The sequence below is a fragment of the Aquarana catesbeiana genome, linkage group LG09 (genome assembly GCF_042186555.1).
Source record: "Aquarana catesbeiana isolate 2022-GZ linkage group LG09, ASM4218655v1, whole genome shotgun sequence".
Classification (NCBI taxonomy): domain Eukaryota; kingdom Metazoa; phylum Chordata; class Amphibia; order Anura; family Ranidae; genus Aquarana; species Aquarana catesbeiana.
The window spans coordinates 117975854-118003499 of NC_133332.1; the positions used below are offsets into that span (position 1 = coordinate 117975854).

Below are 27646 nucleotides of genomic sequence, written 5' to 3' on the forward strand. Positions count from 1 at the left end.
TTTGCTTCAGGCTACAAAACACTCAGATGTGAACAGGGGGCATTTAAATGAATGGGATTTTGCATTTAGCATTTTTCGGGCATTTTACAAGCTGAAACCACTCAGGTGCAAATGCAGCCTTAAGATTGGAGCATTTTAAAAAAAATTTTCAGCTACCATCTATTGCCTGCAATTTTCCTTGACCTTAGATCTTTTTTGTCACGTGCGTTTCTGGGCATATTTCATTGTTATTTATTTTTACTGTAGGATTCATTATTGGCTTTTGTTTCACAACTAATAAGTCCCCTCTTGCCCACCCTGCTTTAAAAACATGTATGCCCCAACACTCCTAAGTATAGACGAGTCTGGAAAAAAAAGCTGCTTTGGAATTCCACATGGCATATCATCTAACCAAATGCATCTGCATTTCTTCTTTAACCACTTGCTTACTGGGCACTTAGACCCCCTTCCTGCCCAGGCCAATTTTCAGCTTTCAGCGCTGTCACACTTTGAATGACAATTGCGCGGTCATGCTACACCGCAACCAGATTACATTTTTATCATTTTTTTGCCACTAATAGAGCTTTCTTTTGGTGGTATTTATGGACTGCTGGATTTTTTTATTTTTTTTTCTAAAAAAAAACTAAAAAAAGAACGAAAATTTAAAAAATTTTTTAAAAAAGTTTTAGTTTGAATGAATGCTTCATTGATGTGCATTGATGAGGCTGCATTGATAAGATGGCACTGATGGGGCACTGCATAACAGTAGTGCCTCTCCTTGTGAGGGACTGATGTCCTTCTGACAGAAGCTGGCGATCGGCTTTTTCCCCCCTCCCCCTCACGCTGTCAGTGTGAAGAAAAAAAAACAACGATTAATGGTCTTCGGTTTACATTCATTGGCTGACAGCTGATCACGTGGTAGGGGGCCGGGATCGGTGATCACAGAGCGCGCCACGGGACGCGCTGACAGAGCATGCTCAGGAGGTTATCTATGTACGCCCTCTCGGCAATTAAGACCCGCGTTGTAGCCGTCTTTCGGCTATAGTGCGGGCGGGAGGAGGTTAAGCAGGAATTCAACAGGTTCAGCAGGGACCGTACAAATTCCAATCCATGTATGGGCAGGCTGATTGTACCATCGATCGACTTGGGTACAACCAGCCTGTCTGATTTTTCTAAATGCGATTAATGCCAGAAGCTATATTAAACGATCAGTAATCATTGTATTCTGCCGGCCGGGAAGGATCCCCCCCCCATTCTGCAGAATACAATAGCACAGTAGGAGGGATTCCTGGGGGAAATCTAGTGATTTTCATTCCTTCCACCTATGGTGGAACCACTGGCGGAAAGAAAATGGATTTAGCTATGGCTTGTCTTAGAACTAGAGTGAAGATTGGCCAATCCTCTGCTTTAGTAGTGACCAGAAGTGTAGGCATGGCATCGAGGCAACTGGCAATTTTAAAAAGGAAAGATCAGCAATGGCAACCATCAGGTTTCCCTTAAGGCTGAAATCACACAACTGTGCTACAATAACAAATTACTGTAACATACAGTAATGAACATTATCTGCACTGGTGCACTGTGGTGTCATTAACTCTGAATTGAACCCCAATGCACCTGCGCAACACAACACACAGCAATGAACTACTGTTGCTAAAAATTGCACACATTTTTGTTGTTTTAGGAAGCTCTCTCAGATGAACAAATTGCCTTTATGCAATGCACATTAACACGCACCACAACGGTATAAAATGGGCCGTTATTTATATTTATTTATTATATACCACAGTTAATTTACACAGCACTTTACATATACAGTATATTGTACATTCACATCAGTCTCTTCCATCAAGGAGCTTACAATCTAAAGCCCTAACTCACATTCATACATACACATACTAGGGCCAATTTAGACAGGACCCAATTAACCCACCAGCATGTCTTTGGAGTGTAGGAGGAAACTAGAGTACTCAAAGGAACCAATGCAGGTACAAGGAGAACATGCAAATTCCAGGCAGGTAGCACTGTGGTTGGGATTCAAACCTACGACCCCCGTGTGCTGTGAGGCGGAAGTGCTAAGCCACTGTGCTGCCCTTGTTGAGAATAGATTAGGTGAGGTATGGTAAGGAAAGGAACCAGTGAATTGTAGGGTGATGATAATTGTTAGATGATACTTAACCACTTACCCACTGGGCACTTAAACCCCCTTTCTAACCAGACCAATTTTCAGCTTTCGGTGCTCTCACATTTTGAATGACAATTACTCAGTCATGCAACACTGTACCCATATGAAATGTATATCCTTTTTTCACACAAATAGAGCTTTCTTTTGGTGGTATTTAATCACCGCTGGGTTTTTTATTTTTTGCGCTATAAAAAGAAAAAAAAAAAAAAAAAAAGACTGAAAATTCTTTAAATGCATTTTTCTTAGTTTCTGTTATAAAATTTAGCAAATTAGTCATTTTTCTTCATAAATTCTTGCCAACATTTATATTGCTACATATCTTTGGAAAAAACAAAAAAACAAAATTGGTGTATATTATTTGGTCTTCGTGAAAGTTATAGAGTCCACAAGCTATGGTGCCAATCTCTGAAAATTGATCACACCTGAAGTACTGACGGCCCATCTCATTTCTTGAGACCCTAACAAGCCATGAAAGTACAAATATCCCCCAAATGACCCCCTTTTGGAAAGCAGACATTCCAATGTATTTAGTAAGAGGTTTGGTGAGTTTTTTGATGTTGTAATTTTTTCCCACGATGTTTTTTTTCTTTTTTCACAAAATTGTTATATTAGCAGGTTATTTCTCACACACAGCATATGCATACCACAAATTATACCCCAAAACACATTCGGTGATACCACATGTGAGACTTTTACACAGCCTGACCACATACAGAGGCCCAACATTGAGGGAGCAACTTCAGGTGTTCTACGAGCATAAATTACACATATAATTTCTTGACTACCTCTTACATTTTTTAATGTAGCACAATGACAATGGAAACGCCCCAAAAATGATCCCATTTTGGAAAGAAAACACCCCAACATAGAATTATGAGGCATAATGTGCTTTTTGAACGTGTCATTTTTTTCTACAAGTTTTTGAAAAATGTGGAAAGAAAATGAAAACGCTTTTTTTTCACAAAAGTTGTCCATTTATACAATATTTCTAACACATAGCATGTAGATACCAAAAACTACACCACAGAATAGATTCTCCTACTCCTTCCTGAGTACGGCGATACCACATGTGGGAGACTTTTCCACAGCCAGGCCACATACAGAGGACCAACATGCAGGGAGCACCGTCAGGTGTTCTAGGGGCATACATATCAAATCTAAATTTGACTACCTATTACACTTTTGTGAGGCACTCTAGTGGCATGGATGTGGCATGGATGAAAACTGATGTGACATGGATGAGCATGAATGGGGATGCATGAGCAATGGATTGGGATGGCTGAGCATGGTTGAGCCATAAATGTGGATGGCTGAGTATGGATGGGATGACTGAGCATGAATGAGTTTGGCTGGGATGGCTGAGTACGGCTGGGATGGCTGAGTACACATGGGTACGGCTGAGTATGGCTGGGTATGGATGGGGGTGGATGGATGGATGAGTATTGCTGAGTATGGATGGCTGAGTATGGATGGATGGATGAGTATTGCCGAGTAAGAATGGCTGGAGGAGTATGATAGAGGAATGGCTGGCTGGCTGAGTATGACAGAGGGATGGCTGAGCATGGATGGCTGGATGAGGCTGCAATGGGCACAGATCAGCGCTGTGGGCACTACAGATCCAGCCCAAAGCGCTGCTGCACCTGATCTCTCCCCTCTCCGCTCACACTGTACTGATCGGTACAGAGAGAGGGGAGAGAGGAGCGGATATGACGCCGGTTTGTTTACAAGTGATCGCTCCGTTTACCACGATCACATGGTAAACGGCTGCTATCAACAGCCATTTACCATAAGCCGTAATGCGTTGGGTCCAGCGGCCACGGATACTCCCATGTGCGTGCCCCAGGGGGCGCGATTCTGGGAGGATGTCAATGTACGCCCCTCCCATGGCACAGTTAAGTGGTTAAAGTGGTTGTAACCCTAAAAAGAAAAAAAAAAAAAAAAAAAGGAAAAAAAAAAAAAAGGAAGAAGGAGCTGCTGTCCCTTTAAGGCATGATATATAGCATAGTGCTATTGCAGGGTTAGTTGGTCCTTTCCAGGTTGTACAATACCTGGTTGATCCTGCCTGTTCCTGTGTTCTCCCCTGTGTACTGACCACACTTATCATGGCTGCTGATCCATGATAGCACAGTTAGATTACATGCCTCCGTCATTCTGCTCTCTTCTCAGTGTCTCTGCATCTCCCCCTCACTCTCCCTGTTGCCTTGAGTAATACTATTCTCTACAAGCACTGGAGCAGCTGCAAATAAACATCTAATTACTTTGATCCTCTGTTTTAGGTCCATGTTTAATATACTGTGTGCGTTTTCTTATATACCTTCTTTGCACAGTGCTGCTGTGCAGTCATGTGTCCTCCCTCTGCCATCTTGCATACATCAGAAGGAAATCTCTGCCCCTCCCACTGTGTTCTCTTAGATTGTGAAGAGAAGCAGAGGGAGGACATATGACTGCACAGCAGCACCGTGCAAAGACAGTATATTTTTAAGGAAACACACACACACACTAAACATGGACGTAAAACAAAGAATCAAGGTAATTAATAGATGTGAATTTACAACTAATTTAAGGCATGTGTGCTCAGAACAACATTTTATTGGTTTTACTGCCAGACAGCAACTGTGTGCCCACTGAGTTGCTGTCTCTGAACTCAACACTAGGAAAAATCCTAGTTACCAATAGCCAGCCTGTCTTTTTATAAAGAAAAAGAAACAAAGATTTTGCCTCATGCGCACCACTAAAACCCAATTGTATAAATTGGGAAAAGAAGAATATCTGGTTCTGGTGGTGCACAGCTTATGCATGGATTGTCTGGTGTCTCACCATGCATTTTTGTTGTGGAGTCTGCTCATGTATGGACTTCTCCAAAAACTATATAAAGGTGTAGAGAGCTAAAAGAAGAGGAGGATTGGCATGTTTCTAAAACAATGGAGAAGCAATTTGATTTAATGCTGAACTCTAGTCTAGACAGAAATTAATGAAACTCTGTAATCTTTAATACATTGTTAAATGTTTGGTTTCTAAATGGAAGCAGTGAAATTAGACATATTTGACCAGGTATCAGCCTCTTGCAGTTACTGTACAACAGGGCTGACGTGTGAGAGGAAAAAGCAGCACAAGCCATTTCATTCATGTGCTGACAAGAAGCATGCTGATCAGAGAAAACAGTGATAAGCTCATCACAGTGTTGTTTCTTCTTTCACTGTCTATTCACATGTTGAGGAGGATTCTGGGCTCAGAGAAGTAGGTTGAATTGTGTTAACCGTCAGACTGAGGACATCTAGTGGCAGAAAAATGTACTGCCGTGAAAATCTCTGGATTGAAAGAGAATATTGCAGCACAACCTGGTTTTGTGATTTCATCTTTTTATAGGCATTTCATTTCCATCTTGAGTACATCTATTGTGCATTGTGATTAAGTTCTCTTTAAAATACTTCAAAACATCAAAATGGCTGCCTCCACAGCCCAATATCACTGCAAGGCACTGAGGTGCAGACTGTTCCTGAACCAGTGGTCATGGGGCCCAGTCATCAGCTGTGTACTCACATTCCATCCTGCGCACTACAAAACATTGATCTTTTAACTTCTATTTCTGAGCTGGGTGATACTTGTAAGCTTATATGGCACAGTGCCTTTCCAGTAAGTGCATCTTCCACAGGGAATGGGATGTAAAAACCATGTAATACATCAAAAGCACAGCCTGATAAAATTAAACGAGTATGTATAGACTCATTTCATCTAAAATATCAGCATTGAACAGGCTGAACAGTCAAAGGTTTGCGAATGACTATTTAAATGATTCCTTAGTACACTAGGGATTTTTAGTTATAGCTCCGCTGGCAACAGCAGAATTGATAACACAAAACTGGCATTAACTGCACCATGTGCTACTGGTTCAATGTGTGAATCTTCATCACTCTTTGTCAGAACACGTTGGCGATGGCCAAGATGAACAGTATGTGATCCATCTGGATGGAAACATGAGGCAGGGTATAAAGATGAAAGATTTCATATACTAACCTTGATATAGAAATCAGCAGGATCAAAAGGTCAAATGCCGACACAGACACATCCTTATGGATTTCAAAGGCAGCTGAAATGACATATGTGAAGAAACCTACACCACCCACCAATATGCTTTTGTTCTGTAACCTCTACTGGACTGGTGAATGTAGCTAGGCCACTGTCTGATTAGGTTAGCACAAAGGTGTAGTCACATGATCATTTCTCTATGTTAGGTGAATCACCCAAATATCTCAGTCCACCGTTGACCATTTTAGCACCGGTCAGAATTGTTAGTGTGCCCGCCATTTTGATTCTTTTATCTTTATATTTACTTATCTTGCTTAAGGCTATTCTGTGAATGGTAGTGTCATGCTCCTGGATCCCATCTTACCTTGGAATATGGCCGCATTTTGAATGATCAGGAACTTCAGCTTGGCACTAGCAGACTGGATGAGCTGCTCCATGTTTACACGGGATGCCACTTGGTATCTGTCCTCCATTTTCTTTGAGCAGCAGCTTGATGTTTTCGTGACACAGACTTGAAGATCTGATCCTGCAAAATATCACCACAAACAGGTGTAAAAAATTACTGTCTGGAAGGTAATTTTTAGAGTATTTTTTTTTTTATTCAGTTTTGGAGACAGTAGTAGTTGCAACCTCTGTGAGCTGTGTTTTGTCACCATGTCCTTGTTAGAGTGACAACGTTGTCATCGGGTCAATTCTTCTGAATGCAGAGTGAGGATTTGCTTAGTCTCTAAACTCAGACAACCTCTCTGGAAATTGTCAGAACATAAAAGTGTTAATCTGAAACTTTAAATTTTACATTTAAAGTCAGTGGTGCTCAATTACTACTGTGCATTTTGCAGTTATTTGCAAACAATTGGTGGTTTCTTTTGTTACCGCCTTTAGTTTACATTTTAATCAATTGAGGCATCCAACACGGATCTTTGCAGAGACTGTCATTTTGCCCATTAGGAGTTTCTTTAATTTCTACCACTGGACCCTTTTATTTTTAGGTTTTCATCACTACCTCACTGCTACATCAGAAGAGCTGCAAAATACCTGGTGCTTAATGGGGTATATGTGGGGGTCAGGAAAGACACTGTCACCATTACTGAGGTGGGAGTCTTACGCTCGGTTTTCAGGTCAAAAACCGCTAAAGAAAAAGGCAAGCAACTAGAACCCATCAATTTTAAGAAAAAATAAAAAATAAATCATGTGTGCTAGTAGAGCAGGATACGGTTTTAAAATCAGAAGGTGAACAAATAAATATATATTTATTATTTTTAAATCACAGAACAAAAAAAAAAAAAAAAGGGAAGGCTACATTTACACCTTACAAATTCAAGCTGAAAAAAAATCCAGATTCCTGTGGCTGGAATGACAGGTGCGTGGGAAGAGCTGCGGCCGCTCAGCAATACAACAAAATAACAGGCTGACAGTGACCGTAGCTATTCTTGACCGGTTGCACAGCCAGCAATACCCTGTGGGGATTGTGGCAGGATGCACAAAGAGTGTGAGCCTGTCATCGTTTGATCGACTTTTGTCAAAGGAGCCTGCTAGAAAATTCCTGCAATGGGAGAGTCATTCATCCACGCTCAATAGCATGAATAGAGAAATCCATTTGCTTTTTTAATGTTCAGTCAGACATTGTTTGGCCAGCTTTGGTAGGGAAGAGTTGCTCATTGGCTTGGTACACACAAGCCAAAAACAGTTGTTTCGGCAGGAGCCAGCTCACCCTCCTCTCCTTGTGTACAGCTTTCTGACCAGCTTCTGTCAAACGAGCATGCTGGAAAACCAGCATCTGACTAGCGCTAATCAGTGTGTTCTGGTGGTGGGGGAGGCATTACTTGTGTTAGTACAGTGTTCTGTAGCAGCATTAGAGATTCTGTCATCCTGATTCCTGGCTAGCACTGAAATTGACCTTGTATGCCTAATGCAGTCTTGCTCAGGCTGTAAAAGTACCAGAGTGTCTACTCAGCTAAAAACTTAGAGTTGTTTAAAGCTCTACAAAAAAGAAACCCACAATATAAAAAGACATTTGTAGATGTGGGTAGCTAGAAAATAAGAGGTTAAAAGTCAAAGTCAATTCTCCACACTGCCCTCTCAGTCTTCCCTTCAACTTCTCTTGGCAGCTCTGGTTCCTAGTAGTCAGCTGGCTATGCTGAGAGCTCTTCTACTACCTGGCATTGATATAGACATACTTCTTGCTAAGATTAAATACAGTAGGGAGGTTTCTGCCATGAGGCCCTATAATCTGTAGCTATGCCTCAGTCTTTGGATGTTTTTTTTCATCACAGTAAAGATCTTGCCTACAAAATGTATTAAGGTTATACTATGAGACAGGTGTAACTAGAACCTTCAGGGCCCCATTGCAAGAAACCATGAAGGGCCCCCTGGCCTCTGGTCCCGTGGCCTTCCCACTGATCCCGGGGCTCTTTATTTCGGTCACGGGGCCCTTTATTATGGTTCTGCAGCAGGACCCTTTTACATGTTCTGCAGCAGGCCCCCTTCCTGCCATCTTGAGTAGGGTTGTCACCTTTCTTCAAGCTAAACCCGAACACTTTAGCAGAGCACACAGCTAATTTTTTTGTAGTATACACTATACCTATATTTTGTCATTAAATAACATTTCTAATATGGATTTAATCACAAGAGTCCCCCCCCCCCTTACATCAGAGTCCAGAGAGCTCCCCTTTGCATCTGAACTTGCAGATTTACCTTACACCAGGCATGTCCAAAGTCCAGCCCGCGGGTCAATTGCAGCCCACGTTCTGGTTTCGAATGGCCCGCCTGGTAGTTTGGACATATATATCTTTTGTGGCCCCTAATGAATCTCCAAGCGCCGGGGCCACAAAAGATCTATATTCTGGCTGCCTTGGAGGGGACAGGAAGGGGGCGGGATGAGTGCCGTACATACAGGAAAATTTCCGGTTTACGCGGTGGCCTATGTAATAGGAAGTCCCGTCTCCTGAGCCGCCATTGGACAACTGTTCTGTCCATCATAGGAGGCGGGGCTTTGTATTAAAGAGGCCGCCGAGAAAACAGGGGTTTCTTCTGTATGTAATCTGTTGGTGCTCGTCCCGCCCCCCTCCCTGTCCCCTCTGAGACTACAGATAGGCATGGATAAGGCTGCATTCATGGCAATGGTGAGGCTGCATTTGTGGTAATGGTGGGGCTGCATTCGCGGCAATGGTGGGGCTGCATTTGCGGCAATGGTGGGGCTGCATTCGTGGCAATGGCGGGGCTGCATTCGTGGCAATGGCGGGGCTGCATTCGTGGCAATGGTGGGGCTGCAGATGGGCACTGATTAGGCTGCATTCATGGGCACAGACCCTTATTTTGCTTCACAGTTCTATATTTAAAATTACATTTTTTTCCTGAAACTTCCCTCTTAACGTGAAGTGTTATATGCTGATAAATACGGTATATCCAAATAACACTCCCAAGCTCATCTCTTCAACACACACAGCCACAAAGGCAGGAGAATTCTTGTTAGGCAGTGTATTAGTGTTCGGACGAACACACTTAGACCGAATTTTAATGGTTCAAAGAAGGTCAGGCAAAATGGTCGGCCCTCGCACATGTTCACTTCATCAAATCTGGCCCTCTTTGGAAAAAGTTTGGACACCCCTGACTTACTCTGATCTAAGGTAGAACGCTGCAGACTCTGATCTAAGGGAGAATGCTGCAGACTCTGATCCAAGGAGGAATACTGAGAACTCTGATGTAAGGGGGAATGCTGCACTCTGGTGTAAAGGGGAACTCTGATATAAGGGGGTCTCTGGTAACCATAGCCCACACATACATCATGGTTCCCAGCATCCCCTTTAATCAGGATTACACAGAGTACCCCCCTACATTACAGTCTGCAAAAACCCCCCCGGCAGAATTACACTGTAAGGGGGAGCTCTGTGGACCCTAATGTAGTTACATCAGAGTCTGTGGAGCACCCCTTAAGTCTGAATTCCTCCTACATTATTGTACTGATGCAGAGGCAGGAGAGAGAAGGGAGGATGTGAATGGATGGTGAACTCACTCACCACAGGAAGGAAAGAAGGAGGCTCATGCAGTCTGCATATCCTCCACATTATTTCACCATGTTGTTCCCGTCTGCTGGGCTTCCCCTTTCTGAGCACAGCGCTGCTGGGGAATAGAGTGCAGGGTCACAGGCACACACAGGAGAGGAGTGGGGAGGAGGAGTATATCTAGCTCTCTCCCATCTGTGAGAGGCGGGGGGGCGGAGCGGGATGTCAGTGCTGGCCTTAGGCAGTGTAAGGGAGAGTGTAATGCCGCATACACGCAATCAGAAATTCGGCCAGCAAAAGACCGATGAGAGCTTTTGGTCGGAAAATGCGACCGTGTGTATGCTCCATTGGACTTTTGCTGGCCGAATTCCAGCCAGCAAAAGATTGAGAGCATGTTCTCAATTTTTCGGTCGGAAAAAGTTCTGATCGGAAATTCCGATCGTCTGTAGCAATTCCGACGCCCAAAATTCCTACGTATGCTCGGAAAGAATTCGATGCATGCTCGAAAGCATTGAACTTTATTTGCTCGGCTCGTCGTAGTACGTTGTTGTACATCACCGCGTTCTTGACGGTCGAAAGTTCAGCAAACTTGTGTGACAGTGTGTATGCAAGCCAAGCTTGAGCGGAATTCCATCGGAAAAAACATCAACCATCAAACCGTGATTTCTGACAGAAAATTTGCTCGTGTGTACGCGGCATTACAGACACTCTCTGCCTCTCTGCAGCCAGCAACCCTGCTGTGGATCCACAGACTGGGCTTATGGGGCCCCCCACAGTGGTGGAATGCCAGGGCCTGGTCTCAAATGCGACCTTTGTGACTCTTGTAGTTCCGCCACTGCTATGGGACCACTTTAGATGCTTAGATTAAGAATTCGTTCTTTCCATAAAATGTCAAAATTATTGCAGGTATTGCAAAAATGCAAGGTCCATATACAACTATTTTCATGCTAATGGATATCAATAAAAAAAACCTTACATCCCGGCTGCTTTCAGTAAACACTGTGTCATTGGCCTCAACATGGGGTCGTGGGAAGCTCAGGATTCCAAATCTTATAAGAATGTAGCGCTGGTAGATTTTTCAATCTACCGCTTATAGGTAAATTTAGTGGGTCAGATGTTTTGTACATAGTTCAGATTTAGTTTATTGTCAGATTTGGCCTCTGTTCCAGTTTGGCTGTGTTGCGTGTAGTTTCACAATGTGCCTGTGGGTGTCGTCACCATGGGTCGGTGTTGGAAAGGCAACATGCTGAAGTGTACGAGTGCTCTTCTGTCCCGGAGATAACTCGCGGAGGTGGTCCTCAGAGTTGCATTCTGGGAGGGTATTTATGGGACAGACGCCATGTTTAGAGGGGGTTATTCCGCCTCGTGGCCCTCCTGGCCTAGAGGCATGTGTTATTGAGTGCTATTTCGCGGTCCTCCGGCCTAGAGGGTTGCGCTGCTGCAGCCGGGCAGGTAGACCCAGAGGCCTGTCTGGGGTCTGCTATCGTTGGGATGGTACTGTGCTGTCTGTCCTGCGAGAAGAAGCCGGACAATCGGGAAGATCCAGGGGAGGACCCATCTTGGAAGGGACCATGCAAGGCTGGTCTTAAGAAGGGCCTGGTGACTCGATTGGAGGACATATCCTAAACTACCCTACCGCACAAGTACTGCCGGGTCGGCTTAAAGGTTCTGTTACTGTGTTTGCGGTTCATCGAAAACCACTACATCCTGTGGCAGTGGATCGTACGGGTTTTATTCCACTCAAGTCTGTGGCAGAGACTTTTTGTTTGTGCTGCGTACCGGCTGCTAGGTTGGTGAGAGAGACCTATCCAGGCGGGCAAAGATTTACTCCTAAAAAGGAAAGTATATTCATCCTTAAGATTCCAATTACTCAGTGCTATACCAAAAAAAGGTATTTGAACTTCCCTGCAACTCTTCTTCTACCTCTTTCCTGCTACTTCTTCCAGTTATATCCCATTAAAGCATTGGAATAGTACTCAAGTGACTGGTGCCCTACATTGTTTGATAGTAAGCTCAACGGGAACCCTAGATCCGGTGTTGGTGAAATTATAGGTAACAAGGTGACGGTAACAGCCCGCTAAAAATCAGCAACTCCACCGTGAGTTAGTGCTACAAGAAGATTCTCCAGCACAGTGAACGTGTATGCTCACTGAATCTGGGACTCCAAGTCATTCCAGGATTCCAGGAGAGGGCCTAGCAAAATCACCATCGCCATGGTAAGCACGCCCGAGGCGTTCAAGGTATTTTTATATATTTCATCCATCTATATTTTCGCAATACCTTCATTTCCCCTTTTATAAATTGTGACCGGTGGACTTTAAAGTTAGTGGACATTGCATTTTCATGCAAGTTCCACTTTAATAGTGTCCAGGATGTATACTGAAAAGGTATTCTACAAAAGAGAAAAAAAAAAAAAAAAAAACGTTTTGTGAACCAACAGCACTAAATAACCTACTCCTTGTTCAAGCAAGTGTTACAGAAAAGTGTTAATGTCTTTTTTTGTATGTATAATGGTCTTCCCATGAGAAGATTCATTTTTTACTTCATGATGATTAAATTGCTTTCCATGGCTAATTGTTCCACCGCTGAGGTATTCATTTAACACCCCCAACTTGCCAAGTACCTATATAAATAAATAAAACAGTAGGCCAGTTTGCCTGTAGGTTCAAGATTGCAAACACAGTATGATCACAAAAGGAATTAGATAAGCATCATAAAAATGTGCCTCAAGTATTCTGTCACCATAGTAACTTCACATGTTCAAATAATCATTTAGATTGTTTAAAAGGTACAGCTTCACCCAGACATCATAAAGCACCCAGTTGTAGTGAATTACACTGTCTAATTGGCCTGCTTAATAATTTAACATAATATTTGCCTGAATTTTTTCCTATTTAATTAAAAGCCAGTCTTCTCTCTGGGAAATCATGTCAAGGTCTGAGTTAAATATTTCAGGAGTTCATGCAGCTGCTGAGAAGGTTACCCCAAGTTCTGCTACAAAGCAAATGCTTTTATTCAGGTCAAAGGCTAACCAAGCACTTTCAGCCAAACAGACTTTCTTTCCCAGTCTTTGCTCACACCATGGCTATAATAAGGAGTATGGCAGAAGATTCTGACTCCTCTCCAGTGCCCCACATTTGAATAGGTATAAAAGTGTATATGGAACCATGACTGGTGTATTGTGGTACAGTGGCAGAACATGGACGGAAATATTTGGTTAATAGATGCCCGCTGCTTGCTTTGTGAGGGTGGTCTGACTGCAGGCAGAATATCGCTTCAAAATAACAAAAGTATAAATGGACCTAACGGGAAGCCATTATCTTGGAGTTGTCTGAAAAATCCAGCTGCACATTTGGAAAATAGTAAATGCAAACCTTTTGCTAGGAAAACAAGGAATCAGTCACTCTTTGGCAGCCAATTACATTAACAGTTCTGAGGCATTGGACATGTGGCCCTCATCTAGGGGTCTTGGTGGACTTCCAGCACTTCAGTATCCCCATCTGAAAGGTCATCCTCTTTAATGGGAGGTACCATGTGGTCAAATATATCCCTTTGATTTAGAATGTGTCTGGTACTGAAAGCAGACTGGTTTTAATGTTTAGACTCTTGGTTACCATTTTCTTATGACTCCACTGAATTTTTCAAATGCCTCACAATTTTAAATACAAAGCAGCTCTGACCGCAGCTGTGAGACAATACTGCAGTGGCTCATGAAATTTACAAAGACTTATGTGCACAACTGATACTTTAAAAGTCAGTGAGGGAACAAAACAAATAATACAGTTTTTAAAATTGCAGCAGATGTTAAAAATTTATTTTACCTTAAAGTGATTATAAAAAGGTTCGATTTTTTTATTTTTAAATAACAAACATGTACTTACCTGCTCTGTGCAAAGGTTTTGCACAGAGCAACCCCGATCCTCCACTTCTGGGGTGCCGCGCAGTGCTTCTGGCTCCTCCCCTTCTTCGGGTGCCCTCATGGAGCGCACTTGTGCGGGTGCGCTTCCAAGTCCCGCTGCTGCGTCCATGGACACAGACAGTGGGACTCGGCCCTGCCCCACGCTCCCGTGTCACTCATTTGATTGACAGCAGTGGGAGCCAACAGAGACACCGGCTGGAGAAGCTGGGCTTGTGCACGTCGTGGAATGTATGGGCTCAGGTAAGAAAAAGGGGATGGGCTCTGGGGGCAGCTGCAGCAAAGAAGGTTTTTCACCTTAATGCATACAATGCATTAAGGCAGTAGTCATCAACCCTGTCCTCAGGGCCCACTAACAGGCAAGGTTTGCAAGATAACTGAAATAAATCACAGGTGATATAATTTGCTGCTCGGTGATTGCAGTATTCTAGTCTTCATCTCCCCAAGGTAATACATAAAACCTGGCCTGTTAGTGGGCCCTGGGGACAGGGTTGATGACCACTGCTTTAAGGTGAAAAACATTGAGACTTAACAACCCCTTTAAATATTTTTTTTTTTCTACGTGTTTGTTAATATGTGTAGATAAATCATAGTCTTTTTGTTGTACGTCTTACATGAAAATACATGGTTGATCCTGCCAGTTGCCTTTCTTCCTTGCTCTAAACCAATGACACAAGGCATAGAAACTGATCTGTGTTAGCTTGGTCAGAGCCCTTTCACACTGGGGCGGGGGCGGCGTCGGCGGTAAAACGCCGCTATTATTAGCGGCGTTTTACCGTCGGTATGCGGCCGCTAGCGGGGCAGTTTTACCCCCCGCTAGCGGCCGACAAAGGGTTAAATACCACCGCAAAGCGCCTCCGCAGAGGCGCTTTGCCGGCGGTATAGCCGCGCCGTCCCACTGATTTCAATGGGCAGGAGCGGTAAAGGAGCAGTATACACACCGCTCCTTCACCGCTCCGAAGATGCTGCTGGCAGGACTTTTTTTTACCATCCTGCCAGCGCATCGCTCCAGTGTGAAAGCCCTCGGGGCTTTCACACTGAAATGAAAGTAGCAGCACTTTCGGGTCGGTTTGCAGGCGCTATTATTAGCGCAATAGCGCCTGCAAACCGCCCCAGTGTGAAAGGGCTCTCAGTTTTCTTCTTGCAGTTGGCCATTCAGGAGGCACAGGACACGGTGCAAGCATACAGCATATATGTATTGGGTAGTTTGTTCAGCCATGCATCCCACCCACCCAATCACAGTATGTCCCTGTCACACACCCCCTGGCAATCACAACCTGCCTCTTGAACACGCCACTTGCTCAAGCACTGCTTGCATCTTGCCTCAGGCTGAACAGACTATGGGATTCAGGTACAATGTTTGTATGCACAGCGTCCTAAAACACAGTGGGGGTTATTTACTAAAGGCAAATCCACTTTGCACTGCAAGTGCACCTGGAAGTGCAGTCACTCTAAATCTAAGGGGTAGATCTGAAATGAGTGGAAGCTCTGCTGATTTCACCATCCAATCATGTGCAAGCTAAAATGCTGTTTATTTTCCTTGCATATCCCTCTCGGATCTACAGTGACTTTACTTCCAAGTGCACTTTAAAGTGGATTTGCCTTTAGTAAATAACCCCCAGTGTGTCCCAAGCGCTTAAACCCTATGGAGAACCACACTGTCAACTGACCAAGGGTCAATCCAATGCAGCCATCAAGAGCAGTACATACGGTAACCATAAGCAGTAAACAGATAGGAGGACAGCATTATCTGGATGGGAGTGGGTGGCTATAGTCTCACCATATATAATCCAAGCCAATATTAAAGGTTAGAAGGTAAAAGTTTATTGTTCACAGTACCAAATTGTACACAAAGAAAAAATTAAACCCACGATGGGTTATACAAAACCATGATGGTGGTTGTGCATACAGAAGTATAACCAAAATAGCAGTGCTGTGAATAAAATTAAGTGATCATGCCAGTGTTGAATGGGGCAAATTAATAGAGCCCAATCTCAATGACTAACACAGTTCTCAAAATCAAAAACAATAAGTGTTTGATGAACAATCCTAACACAGTGAATAAAGTCCAAATAGGTAATGTGGAAAGACATAGGCTCAGACCCCAGCCTTTGAAGCAGGAAATGTAGATAAAAAAGGTTCCTTCACCGCACCACTGTGGTATCTAGAAATAAAATGCGCGCTTACCAAACGGCAAGCACAAGGGGGCTTGCGACCTTAACCCGGTCAGGGCCTTTCATTAGATGAGCTTGTAGAAAACGACATACCACTTCATCTATCAAAGAGTGATGATACCGCTAGTCCACCAAGTCACGGGCAATCCCTCTTATCATAGAGATTAATAGAGACTCCTAGCTGGGGGTTTGTTCTTGTTAGGGGTACCCCGGGAAGAGAGAGGAGAACAACATAGCGTAATCCTGGTTTACGATTTATTAAAAGAATTAAAATAGCACTTACAGTGTAGCAGATACAAAATAGGCATAGGAGGCCGGCCGGCTAAAAAACGAACACCCGTCCTGCAGACGGTAGATGCAGCACGTCAGCTCGCCCGACGCACGTTTCGTCACACTCTGACGTCGTCTGGGGCACGGAATACAGAAGGGCTAATGTCCACTGGGTCCATTGGGCTGAAGGACAGGAGGGTGTCGCAATACACCACTGTGAGCGAGTCCCAAACACTCGGGAGCCGAGCCGGAAGTCCGTCGGAGCTCCCCAGTGACGTAAACGCAACCTCAGAACGGAAGCGCAGGAGCCGACAGACACAGTTTTTGTTTTATCCAGCTGTATTTACTCGGTGCAACTTATAACATCCAAGTGAAAGATATAACACCAACATGTCAGGAAAAAAATAAATAAAATCAAAAACAGAATCAGAGTTGGAAAAAGGATCACCCCTTGTGTCAGTATTTTGTGGAACCACCTTTTGCTTTAATTACAGCCTTTAGTCTGTTGGGATATGCCTCTACTAATTTTGCAATATTTGCCCACTCTTCTTTGCAGAACTGCTCAAGTTCAGTTAAATTTGATGGTGACCGTTTGTGGACTGCAGTCTTTAAGTCATTCCACAGATTTTCAATGGGGTTGAAGTCTGAGTTCTGACCAGGCCATGCAAGGACATTAACCCTTTTTCTCCTTCAACCACTGTGTGATAATTTTTCCTTTGTGCTTTGGGTCATTGTCATGTAACCTTCTTACCATTGACAACTTGGGAAGGCCAAGAAAGCTTTGGTCATACTTCTCTTTAAACATTATCTGTAGAACCCTCCCCTGTCTTCTCTGGATGAAGCAAAAAAAAATACACCATCTTTTTCAGATCAGTAGAGGAACAGAATTTAAGGCCCCTGTTCACACCTGATCGTTTTGGAATCTTAGGCAGAATCCTGCCTGCAATTCCAGAAATGCAGGCAGAATCCTGCCTGTGATTCCAGAATTGCATGTCATTATTTCTTGATGGCACCCCAAATGCAGTGCAATTTTGCCATAACTATCGTGCAACAAACACACAAAAATCATGGCAAAATGTGCAAAGCCACACGACTGGCCCAGAGCCAAAATGTGGTACATGAGCAGATGCAGTACCATTCATTGATAACGGTAACTAAAATGCGGCAAAAGGTGCTGGAAAAAACACTTGACAAAACAAACAAAAAAAAGCTCAAAAATGGGTAAGGGTTATTTTGACACAGATGTCGTGCTTAGAACAGTCTATTGAAACTAAACTGGGTCTAAAGCCAAACAATTTTTTAATTCCTTGCATGAAGGTAAAAAATGTTTAATCATAAGTATCCCCCCTCACTCCCTTTTACTTACCTGAGCCCTCATTTGATCCACTGCTGTGCACACCTGCAGATGGAGCCAGCGAGGCTCGGGAGCGAGCCTGCAAGAGTGTCCCCATAGAAAGTGGATTTCTATAGGAGCACTCAGGAGGGGAGCAGCCAGGAGCGCCAGTGGGGAACCTAAGAAAGGGAGGTTCAAGGCTACTCTGAATATCTGCACAGAGAAGGTAGGCATTAACCGGTTTATTTTTTAAAAACTAATAAATTTACAATCACTTCAATGAGCTGCTCTACGTGTGTGACACAAAAACATGCTTATGGGCAGCATAATTTTGTGCATGTTTAAAAAAACGCTATAGTGTGAATGTGGCCTAAAACAAAACAAAAAAAAAAAAAAAAAACCACTTATAAAAATAATAAGAATAATGACAAAAGGGCTAGATCACGGCAAGATCTAAGTAATGTAAGTGTGTTTTTAAAGCATTTTTTCTGTAATTTTCTATTCTTCGAAACCTGTGTTCGATATGCACAAAAATGCATACATGGGTATGCACATATACATTCTAGTGGCTACAATAAATTAATATTCTATCCAATAGACTGAGTTTACATGCAGATGCTTCTAAAAGCCACCTGTGCATAACTATGTGTAAATACAGTACATCTAATTGGGCTATATCTAGTTATAATGTATATAATGGTGGGTCATGGTAATGGCAAGAAATATATAGGTAATGTTTACAAAATAGGTACTGGCAATAATGTATATTTTCAGTCTGCCATGTTAAAGAGACAAAAAATAACAGAAAAAAAAAAAAAAATTAAATCATGAGCCCCTAAGGCCGGGTTCACACTGGTACGACAGTCATACTACTGTGGATCCCACTTTGCCCTGCGACTTGAAATCCGACCGACTTCAATGAACAGGGATCCAACTTTGATCCTGACAATTCCAGGCACTTTGTGTTCGGTATGAATCTTTAGGGGGAACTCCACACCAAAATAAATAAATTTAAAAAAATAAAATTAAAAAAACAAAAAAAAACACGGCATGGGTTCCCCCTTCAAGAGCATACCAGGCCCTTCGGTCTGGCATGGATTTTAAGGGAAACCCCCAACGCTGAAAAAAAAATGGCGTGGGCCCCCCCAAAATCCATACCAGACCCTTATCTGAGCACGCAGCCCGGCAGGGTCAAGAAAGTACCAGGCCACATGCCCTCAACATGGGGGGGGGGGGGGGGAGTGCTTTGGGGCAGGAGGGCCTTGCGCCCCCCCACCCCAGAGCACCAAGTCCCCATGTTGATGAGAACAAGGACCGTTGGTTGTCAGGGCTTGCGGGGGGCTTATCAGAATCTGGAAGTCCCCTTTAACAATGGGACCCCCATATCCCGGCCCCCCACCCTATATGAATGTGTATGGGGTACATTGTACCCCTACCCATTCACCAAAAAAATAAAAAAAGTGTCAAAAATAAAACAAACAGTACACAGTTTTTTAAAGTAATTTATTAAAACAGCTCCGGCATCTCTTCCGATTTCTTCTCCCCTCTCCGGCTCTTCTGCCTCCACCGGTTCTTCTCCCCTCTCCACTGATGTCTTCTAGCCCTCTCCGGTTCTTCTCCCTCTGTATGCTGTCTTCTCACTCTTTTGCCGGGTCTCCTCCCTCGGTTCTTCTTCTGATGTTGACTCGACGCTCTCTCCCGCTCTAATGCTGGGTGCGCAGTGTGCCACTACTTAGATTGGCATGGGGCGGGGTCACAGTGATGTCATACGGAGGCCCCGCCCCTTATGACATCACCGTCCGGGGCGCACGATAGGGTGGTGATGTCATAAGGGACAGAGCCTCCGGATGACGTCACCTGGTGACCCCCCATCCCATGCCAATATAAGTAGTGGCACATCGCACACCCAGCATTAGAGTGGGAGAGAGCGTTGAGTCAACATCGAAAGAACAGAGTAAGAAGCCAGCGGAGAAGACCCGGCAAAAGAGCGAGAAGACAGCGCACAAGACCCGGCACAGGCAGAAGACATCGGACAGAGGGCGAAGGACCAGAGAGGGCTAGAAGACGTCAGTGGTGGAGGGAGAAGAGCCGGAGAGGGGAGAAGAAAAATCGGAAGCGACACCGGAGCGGTCTTAATAAAATTACTTTAAAAACCTGTGTACTGTGTTTTAGTTTTGACACTTTTTTTTTTGGTGAATGGATAGGGGTACAATGGGTGGGGAGCCCCCTTGTTAAAGGGGGCTTCCAGATTCCGATAAGCCCCCGCTGACCCGACAACCAATGGCCAGGGTTGTCAGGAAGAGGCCCTTGTCCTCATCAACATGGGGACAAGGTGCTTTGGGGTGGGGGGAGCAAGACTCCCCTGCCCCAAAGCACCCACACCCCATATTGAGGGCATGTGGCCTGGTACAGTTCAGGTAGGGGGGGCGCTCACTCGTCCCCGTCCCGTTCCTGACCTGCCAGGCTGGGTGCTCGGATAAGGGTCTGGTATGGATTTTGAGGGGGAAACCCCACGCTGTTTTTTCAGCATAATGTCCATTGCTTAATTAGGAAAATATAACCAACAGGTGCTAAAGATCACGTGTAGGTTGACCCAAACGGATTAACTGTAACAGAAACCGCTGTATAGAGAGAACAAACAAGAGCAAGTGACTAAAATGAGAGATCGGTTTAACCTTTAAATCTCACACCATAGCAAGGTGTTGGATGGCCATGGAAACAGGGTGCAGCACACAATAAAGCAAGCTTACTTTTGAAACCAGAATGTACAGAACCAATAGCAGCTTAGAACTGGCAGAAACCACTGGGACCACGATAAACCCTTTCTCAAAGGTGGCAACAAAGCCAGACAACCTGTAAGGTACCTGTGGTAGGTTGTGTCCAAAGTGGAGCTTGTATGCTGAGGATTCAGACAAAAACATAGGCAGGTCAAGTCGGCAACAGATCAGGCAAAGGGGTACAAAATCTAAATCCAAAGAATGGTCAGGCAGGTGGAGGTCATGCACGAGCTGGCGGTTAAATACCAAATCAGCAGGCTGGAGAGTGGTCAAGAATTCAGGCAGAGGTTCAATACAGGGTAGTCAAAATCACAGAGCTATCAATACACCCAGGGAGCAAGTCCAAACAAACAGGCACCGAGTAACAGGAAGCACTGCTATTTATCTATTTATGGGCTGCTTAGATCTACATTGTCCGCAGCTGGCAGCAGGTGGAGCTGGCGAGTCCAAGGCAATGCATCAAGCTGGAACATTGCAATAACTCCAGAGTTCCTCCGTGGCACAACAGGTAAGACTGCAGCTATAGCACCAGGAACATCCTGGTTTGAAGACACCCATGTACATGACACAACCCACCAACACTCAAAAACTGGAGAGTAGAAAAAAAAAAAAAACACCACATGGGGTCGCTGTATTGAGGAGTCAAAATTGATAGGTTAAAAAAGTTTAGTGTGATCCTGCAGACAACCAGCTCTAAACCCAACTTGTTACTTGCAGGTTTGGGCTGTATTTCTGCAAATAGAGTTGGCGATTTGCTCATCAGCCTCATTAAAAACAGACAGTTAAATAATTCAAAATGTTTTTATGTGACCGTACATAAAAATACACTGCCACAGGTGGGGAATCCTTTTCCACTGGGAAGGACTGAAAGACCAGGAGTTGGCAGCAACAATTGAGGTGGGAGAAGTGCTGTAAGCCACAGCAGAGACACAGAATGCTTACCACAAACGAGCAAAAGACACGGATACCACGTGACACCTACAGCGTGTCTGCTTGTTAAGTAAAAGGTGACATCCCTTAGGACCAATGAACTGTATGATCTTCACTAAAAACACCCCGCAAGGGACAATGGGTTTTGCTGATGACTCCTGGGTTACAGACCCTCTGACTCACCCAAGCAGGTAGCTTCTGGAAATTAAACTACAGGCATACAGGTGAGAGTTTCTTGAAGCATTGGGATGCCAGCAATAAGGGAATGGAATAGTACACACTATAGCAGGCAGGGTTGCTCAGGGCAACGGTGCACAGGATCACTGGAGCTGGGTATATACTGGAGTGCACAGGGTCATTGGCGCTGGGTAGAGACTGCAGTGCCTGTGGTAATTGAAGCAGGGTAGTACACAGGGCTATTGGAGCAAGATACTGGCAGCAGTGCACTGGAACAGAGGATGCAGTCATACATACTGGAATACACTGAGGTCACACTGGAACCCAAGACAAAAGATATACATGTTATATACTGGGGTAACACTGGGACAGCTAGGACAAACTCCAGATCACAGGAGAGATTGCTGGAGATTACTGGGGGTCCAGCTGCTAGTGTATTGACGTACTGTTCGAACGCTGAGCAATGTGCATGCTAGCACTTTAAAACTGTGCCCCCTCTGCGATTGCATATGGCACCAATGGAACTTAGAAGCCAGTGGCCACACAGAGGAGATGGCCCAGTGCTGGAACGTGGAACAGGCGAGTATGACACACACACACACAAAAAAAAGCGAAGATTAAACCAATTTTTTGATACAGCATAAGTTTTAAATATTTCTCTTTATGGTCTTTTAACTTTAGGGTTATAAAGCCTTGTAAAAAAAAAAAAAAAAAAAAAAAAAAAAAAAAAAAATTCCTGTATTACAACATTTTTTTCACAAGTGCCTAACAATTTTGCACTGCACTGTCGGTGTAACATAAAATAAAAATAGGATTTTCTCGTCATATACACCTGTAAAATCCTTTTTGAGTACATCATGGAACACAGAAGTAGGCTAGTATTCATTACCTACTGTATAGGGATGAGCCGAACACCCCCCGGTTCGGTACGCACCAGAACCTGCGAACAGACCGAAAATTCGCACAAACGTTAGAACCCCATTGAAGTCTATGGGACTCGAACGTTCAAAATCAAAAGTGCTAATTTTAAAGGCTAATTTGCATGGTATTGTCCTAAAAAGGGTTTGGGGACCCGGGTCCTGCCCCAGGGGACATGTATCAATGCAAGAAAAAAGTTTTAAAAAGGACATTTTTTCGGGAGCAGCGATTTTAATGATGCTTAAAGTGAAAAAAAAAAAAAAAAAAAAAAAAAAAGTGAAATATTCCTTTAAATATCGTACCTGGGGGGTGTCTATAGCATGCCTGTAAAGTGGCACGTGTTTCCCGTGCTTAGAACAGTCCCTGCACAAAATTACATTTTTAAAAGAATAAAAGTCATTTAAAACTGCTTGTGGCTTTAATGTAATGTCGGGTCCTGGCAATATGGATGAAAATCAGTGAGATAAACGGCATGGGTACCCCCCAGTCCATTACCAGGCCCTTTGGGTCTTGTATGGATATTAAGGGGAACCCCGCACCCAAATAAAAAAAAAAAAAAAAAAAAAAAAAAAAAAAAGAAAGGTGTGGGTCCACCAGGCCCTATATACTCTGAACAGCAGTATACAGGCGGTGCAAACAAGACAGGGACTATAGGTTTGTTGTTAAGTAATATCTGTTTGTAATTTTGAACTGGTACATTTTTAACGTGTTTAGCTCCAGCAAAAAAATCTATTTTAAGCTTTTTGGAAAACATAGGGAAGGGTCATCACCCCGTGACATTTGTTTTGCTGTCTGTGCACCTCTTCAGAAGATTTTACCTCACTTTCTGTCCCAATGACAAAATGTTTTTTGACAATTTGGGGTTTTTTAGTGAAACAAGGATTGGTGATAAAAGCATCAGTGGAAAGGAGACACGTTTTTCCCATATTAACTCTTACAGGAGAGAATTTCCCTTCCTAGGGGTAGATTTCATCTCACTTCCTGTTGTCTCCTTCCGTTTGCAAGTAGGAGTCATTTGTAAGTTAGATGTTTGAAAGTAGGGGCCTGCCCTATATACTCTGCAGAAATTGGGGCCTTAGGTGTTGTTGTGGCCACAACACTGTAAGCCCTCACAGGGCCCTGCTGTGAAATATTAGATCAAGAATTGTAATTACATGCCCCTGTTGAACAGGGGCAGAAAAATTGGGCCTTTGGTGGTGGTGGTGCTGGTGCCACAACACTAAGCCCTCACAGTTACTCTTGGTGGGCGCAGTAACGGGCCCTGCTGTGAAATATTAGATCAAGAATTGTAATTACATGCACCTGTTGAACAGGGGCAGAAAAATTGGGCTTTAGGCACTGGTGCCACAACACTGCAACCCCTCACAGATACTCTAGTTGGAGCGCAGGAACAAGCCCTGCTGCAAAAGTATTGCATCAAAAATTGTAATTACACGCCCCTGTTAAACAGGGGCTGAAAAATTGGGCCTTAGCCACTGGTGGCGGCGCCCAGAACCAAAAATATTCTTACAAGCTATCAGCATGATCACTGAGGAGGAAGAGGATAGTCACTCAGCATAAAAAAAAAATAAATAAAAATTATTCGGTTACATCAGCATCAGGTGCTTGGTAGCTGGTGGTGATCCAAGACGGATTCATTTTTATGAAGGTCAGTTGATCGACCGAGTCGGTGGACAGGCGCACCCTGTGATCGGTTACAAAACCTCCAGCAGCACTGAATGTGCATTCCGAAAGAACGCTGGATGCAGGACAGGCCAGTAGCTCAATTGCATACTGTGCTAGCTCTGGCCAGTGATCCATCCTCAAGACCCAGTAACCCAGAGGATTTTCGGTGGGAAAGGTGTCCAAGTCAGATCTTGCCCCTAGGTATTCCTGCACCATAAAAAACAGACGCTGGCGATGGTTGCTGGAACCGATCATACCTTGGGGCTATGGACTAAAAAATTGTCTGAACGTATCGGTCAGACGGCCACCTTCTCCACCGCTCCTTCTTTGACTGACCGAAGCCTCAGCAACACGTTGTCCAGAAACAGGAGTTTGTAACCTCCCAGTCTCTGGGAACGCGTTGCACAGACCTTTCTGCAAGGCCTCCCGAAGAGGTTTCATCCTCTGCTCCCTCTGCGATGGCAAAATAAGGTCCGCAACCTTACCCTTGTAACGTGGATCAAGGAGGGTTGCCAGCTAGTATTGATCTCTCTCCTTGATACCACGAATACGAGGATCCTTCCGCAGGCTTTTCAGGATCAGGGAGGCCATGCAGTGTAGGTTTGCTGAGGCATTTGGTCCGGAGTCCTCTGGGTCACTAAGGACGACATGATCCGCAGCCACCTCCTCCCAGCCACGTACAAGTCCATGGGTTTCTTGGGACTGTGAATGATCCCTTAAAGACTGCTGCTGATGCTGAGTGCCAGGCTCCACCTCCATGCTGACACAATCCTCCTCTTCCTCTTCCTCCTCCTCCTTCTCCTCCTCCTCCTCCTCCTCCTCCTGTGTGATCAGCGGGCATGCAGGAACACTGTCTGGATAAAAGGGGCCTTGAGAGCTAAGGAAGTCCTCCTCTTCCTGCCTCTGCTCTGCCTCAAGTGCCCTGTCCATTATTCCATGCAGTGTGTGCTCCAACAGGTGGACAAGGGGGACAGTGTCACTGATGTATGCACTGTCACTGCTCACCATCCTCGTGGCCTCCTCAAATGGTGACAGGACAGTGCATGCATCCCTGATCATGGCCCACTGGCGTGGGAAAAAAAAAAAAACAAGCTCCCCTGACCCTGTCCTGGTGCCATAGTCGCACAGGTACTCATTGATGGCCCTCTGCTGCGTGTGCAGCCGCTGCAGCATGGCCAACGTTGAGTTCCACCTGGTGGGCATGTCACAGATTAGGCGGTTCTTGGGCAGGTTAAACTCCTTTTGGAGGTCAGCCAGCCAAGCACTGGCATTATATGACCTGCAGAAATGCACACAGACTTTCCTGGCCTGCCTCAGGACATCCTGTAAGCCCGGGTACCTGCCCAAGAACCGCTGCACCACCAAGTTAAGGACGTGAGCTAAACAGGGCACATGGGTCCGTTGTCCCTTTTGGAGGGCGGAGAGGAGGTTGGTGCCAGTGTCGCAAACCACCATGCCTGCTTAAGCTGGCGTGGCGTCAACCACCTCTGAATCTGCCCCTGCAGAGCTGACAATCTCTGCCCCAGTGTGGCTCCTGTCCCCCAAGCACACCAGCTCAAGCACCGCATGGCATCTTTTGGCCTGCGTGCTTACGTAGCCCCTTGAATGCATACAGAGCACCGCTGGTTCCGAAGTCAAATCAGCACAGGAAGAGGCCATGGAGGAAGAAGAAGAAGAGGAGGGGTGGAGGAGAGAGGTGTGGCAGAATCACCACTAGTAGTATTTTGGAGGCGTGGTGGCAGAACAACCTCCAACACTACTGCACCTTGTCCTGCATCCTTCCCAGCTACCAGAAGAGTCACACAGTGCGTGGTGAAAGATAGGCAACGTCCCTGTCCATGCGTGCTGGACCAGGAGTCAGCGGTAATATGCACCTTAGCGCTGACTGCCCTGTCCAGCGAGGCCAAGACATTGCCTTCCACATGCCGGTAGAGAGCCGGAATCTTCTGTGAGAAAAAGTGGCGTTTGGGAACATGCCACTGAGGAACCACACATTCCACAAACTCACGGAAGGGGGCAGAGTCTACCAACTGAAAAGGCAGCAGTTGAAGTGCTAGCAATTTAGCCAAGCTAGCATTCAACCGCTGGGCATGTGGATGTCTGGGAGCAAACTTCTTTCGGCGGGGCAGCAGCTGGGGCAGGGAAATTTGCCTGGTACAATCTGACGTCAGTGTACCGATAGCAAATTGCCCCCAAGTACTTGGCTGTGACACACCTAATTCTACACCTTCATTCCTCTCAGAGAGGACTGAAGGTATAGTGGGGTTGGAGATCCCAGCTGATAAGGAGCAAGGAGAGGTCCTCTTTGTTCTTTGGTGTGGGTCTTTTAGGTACGCTTGCCAATGAACTGCATTGAGGGTCAACATATGTCTGGTCAAGCATGTGGTGCCCAAGCGGGAGATGTTTTGGCCACGAGAGATACGCTTGAGACACATGTTGCAAATAGCAGCAGTGGGATCTGATGCACTCATCTCAAAAAAGGCCCACACCAAAGCACTTTTGGAATAACGTGCAGAGACAGCAGCGCCCTACACATGCGGAGCTCTGTGGTGTGATGCAGTCGGTGTGCTGCCCTTAAGCTGGCCCCTGGAGGGCATCCTGCCTCATTGGTGATGTGCCTCCTCCTCCTCCTATCAGGCACCCATGTGGAGTCAGTGACCTCATCATCCCCTCCCTCCTCCTCACTGGAGCAAAGCTGGCAGTATGCTGCAGCTGGGGGAACATGACTGCCAGATTGCTGTCCTTCTTGGGCACCCCCTCTCTCTGGGCTCACGTTACTGCCTTCCTCTAGCTGGGTACCATCATCGGAGCCTTCAAAACGCTGGGCATCCTCCTGGAGCATGTACCAAACACTGTGGTCAAACAGTTTGGGGGACTCCTCAGGAGGACATGGTGGGGCTAGGGAAGGAGTGACTGATGCCATTGAGCCGAGGTAAGAGGCCGCGTTGGCAGCTGCTTTGCCAGACAAAGTACCCTGAGCCTGGGTGAGAGAGGACGAGGACGGCTTGGTCATCCACTCTACCAAGTCTTTCGCATGTTGCGGCTCAACACGGCCAGCTGCCGAAAAAAAGGACAAGTGTGTCCCACGGCCACTTGCTGATGAGGATGCACCATGTCTCTGGACACAGAGCCTGCTTGCCCTCTTTTATTGGCTTGCGACTGTCTGCCTCTCCTTGTTATCCTTCCAGACATACTAATGGCCTGCAGTGAGATGTAGCTGCACAAAGCTGGGATGTGTGTATATATATATATATATATATATATATATATATATATATATATATATATATATATATAT

General features: G+C 45.0%; 1 protein-coding gene across 2 annotated transcripts in view; it reads right to left on the bottom strand.

Moving 5' to 3' along the window:
• Nucleotides 1-27646, bottom strand: part of GPC3 (glypican 3) — a 1010059-nt gene that overhangs the window by 906412 nt on the left and 76001 nt on the right. The window contains exon 2 of one of the 2 annotated variants that reach the window (XM_073599176.1): nt 6552-6713. The exons of the other annotated variant lie outside the window; for it this stretch is intronic. Coding sequence (XP_073455277.1) covers nt 6552-6713 — 162 coding nt within the window. The remainder of the gene's footprint in view (nt 1-6551; nt 6714-27646) is intronic. 2 annotated transcript variants of the gene reach the window in all.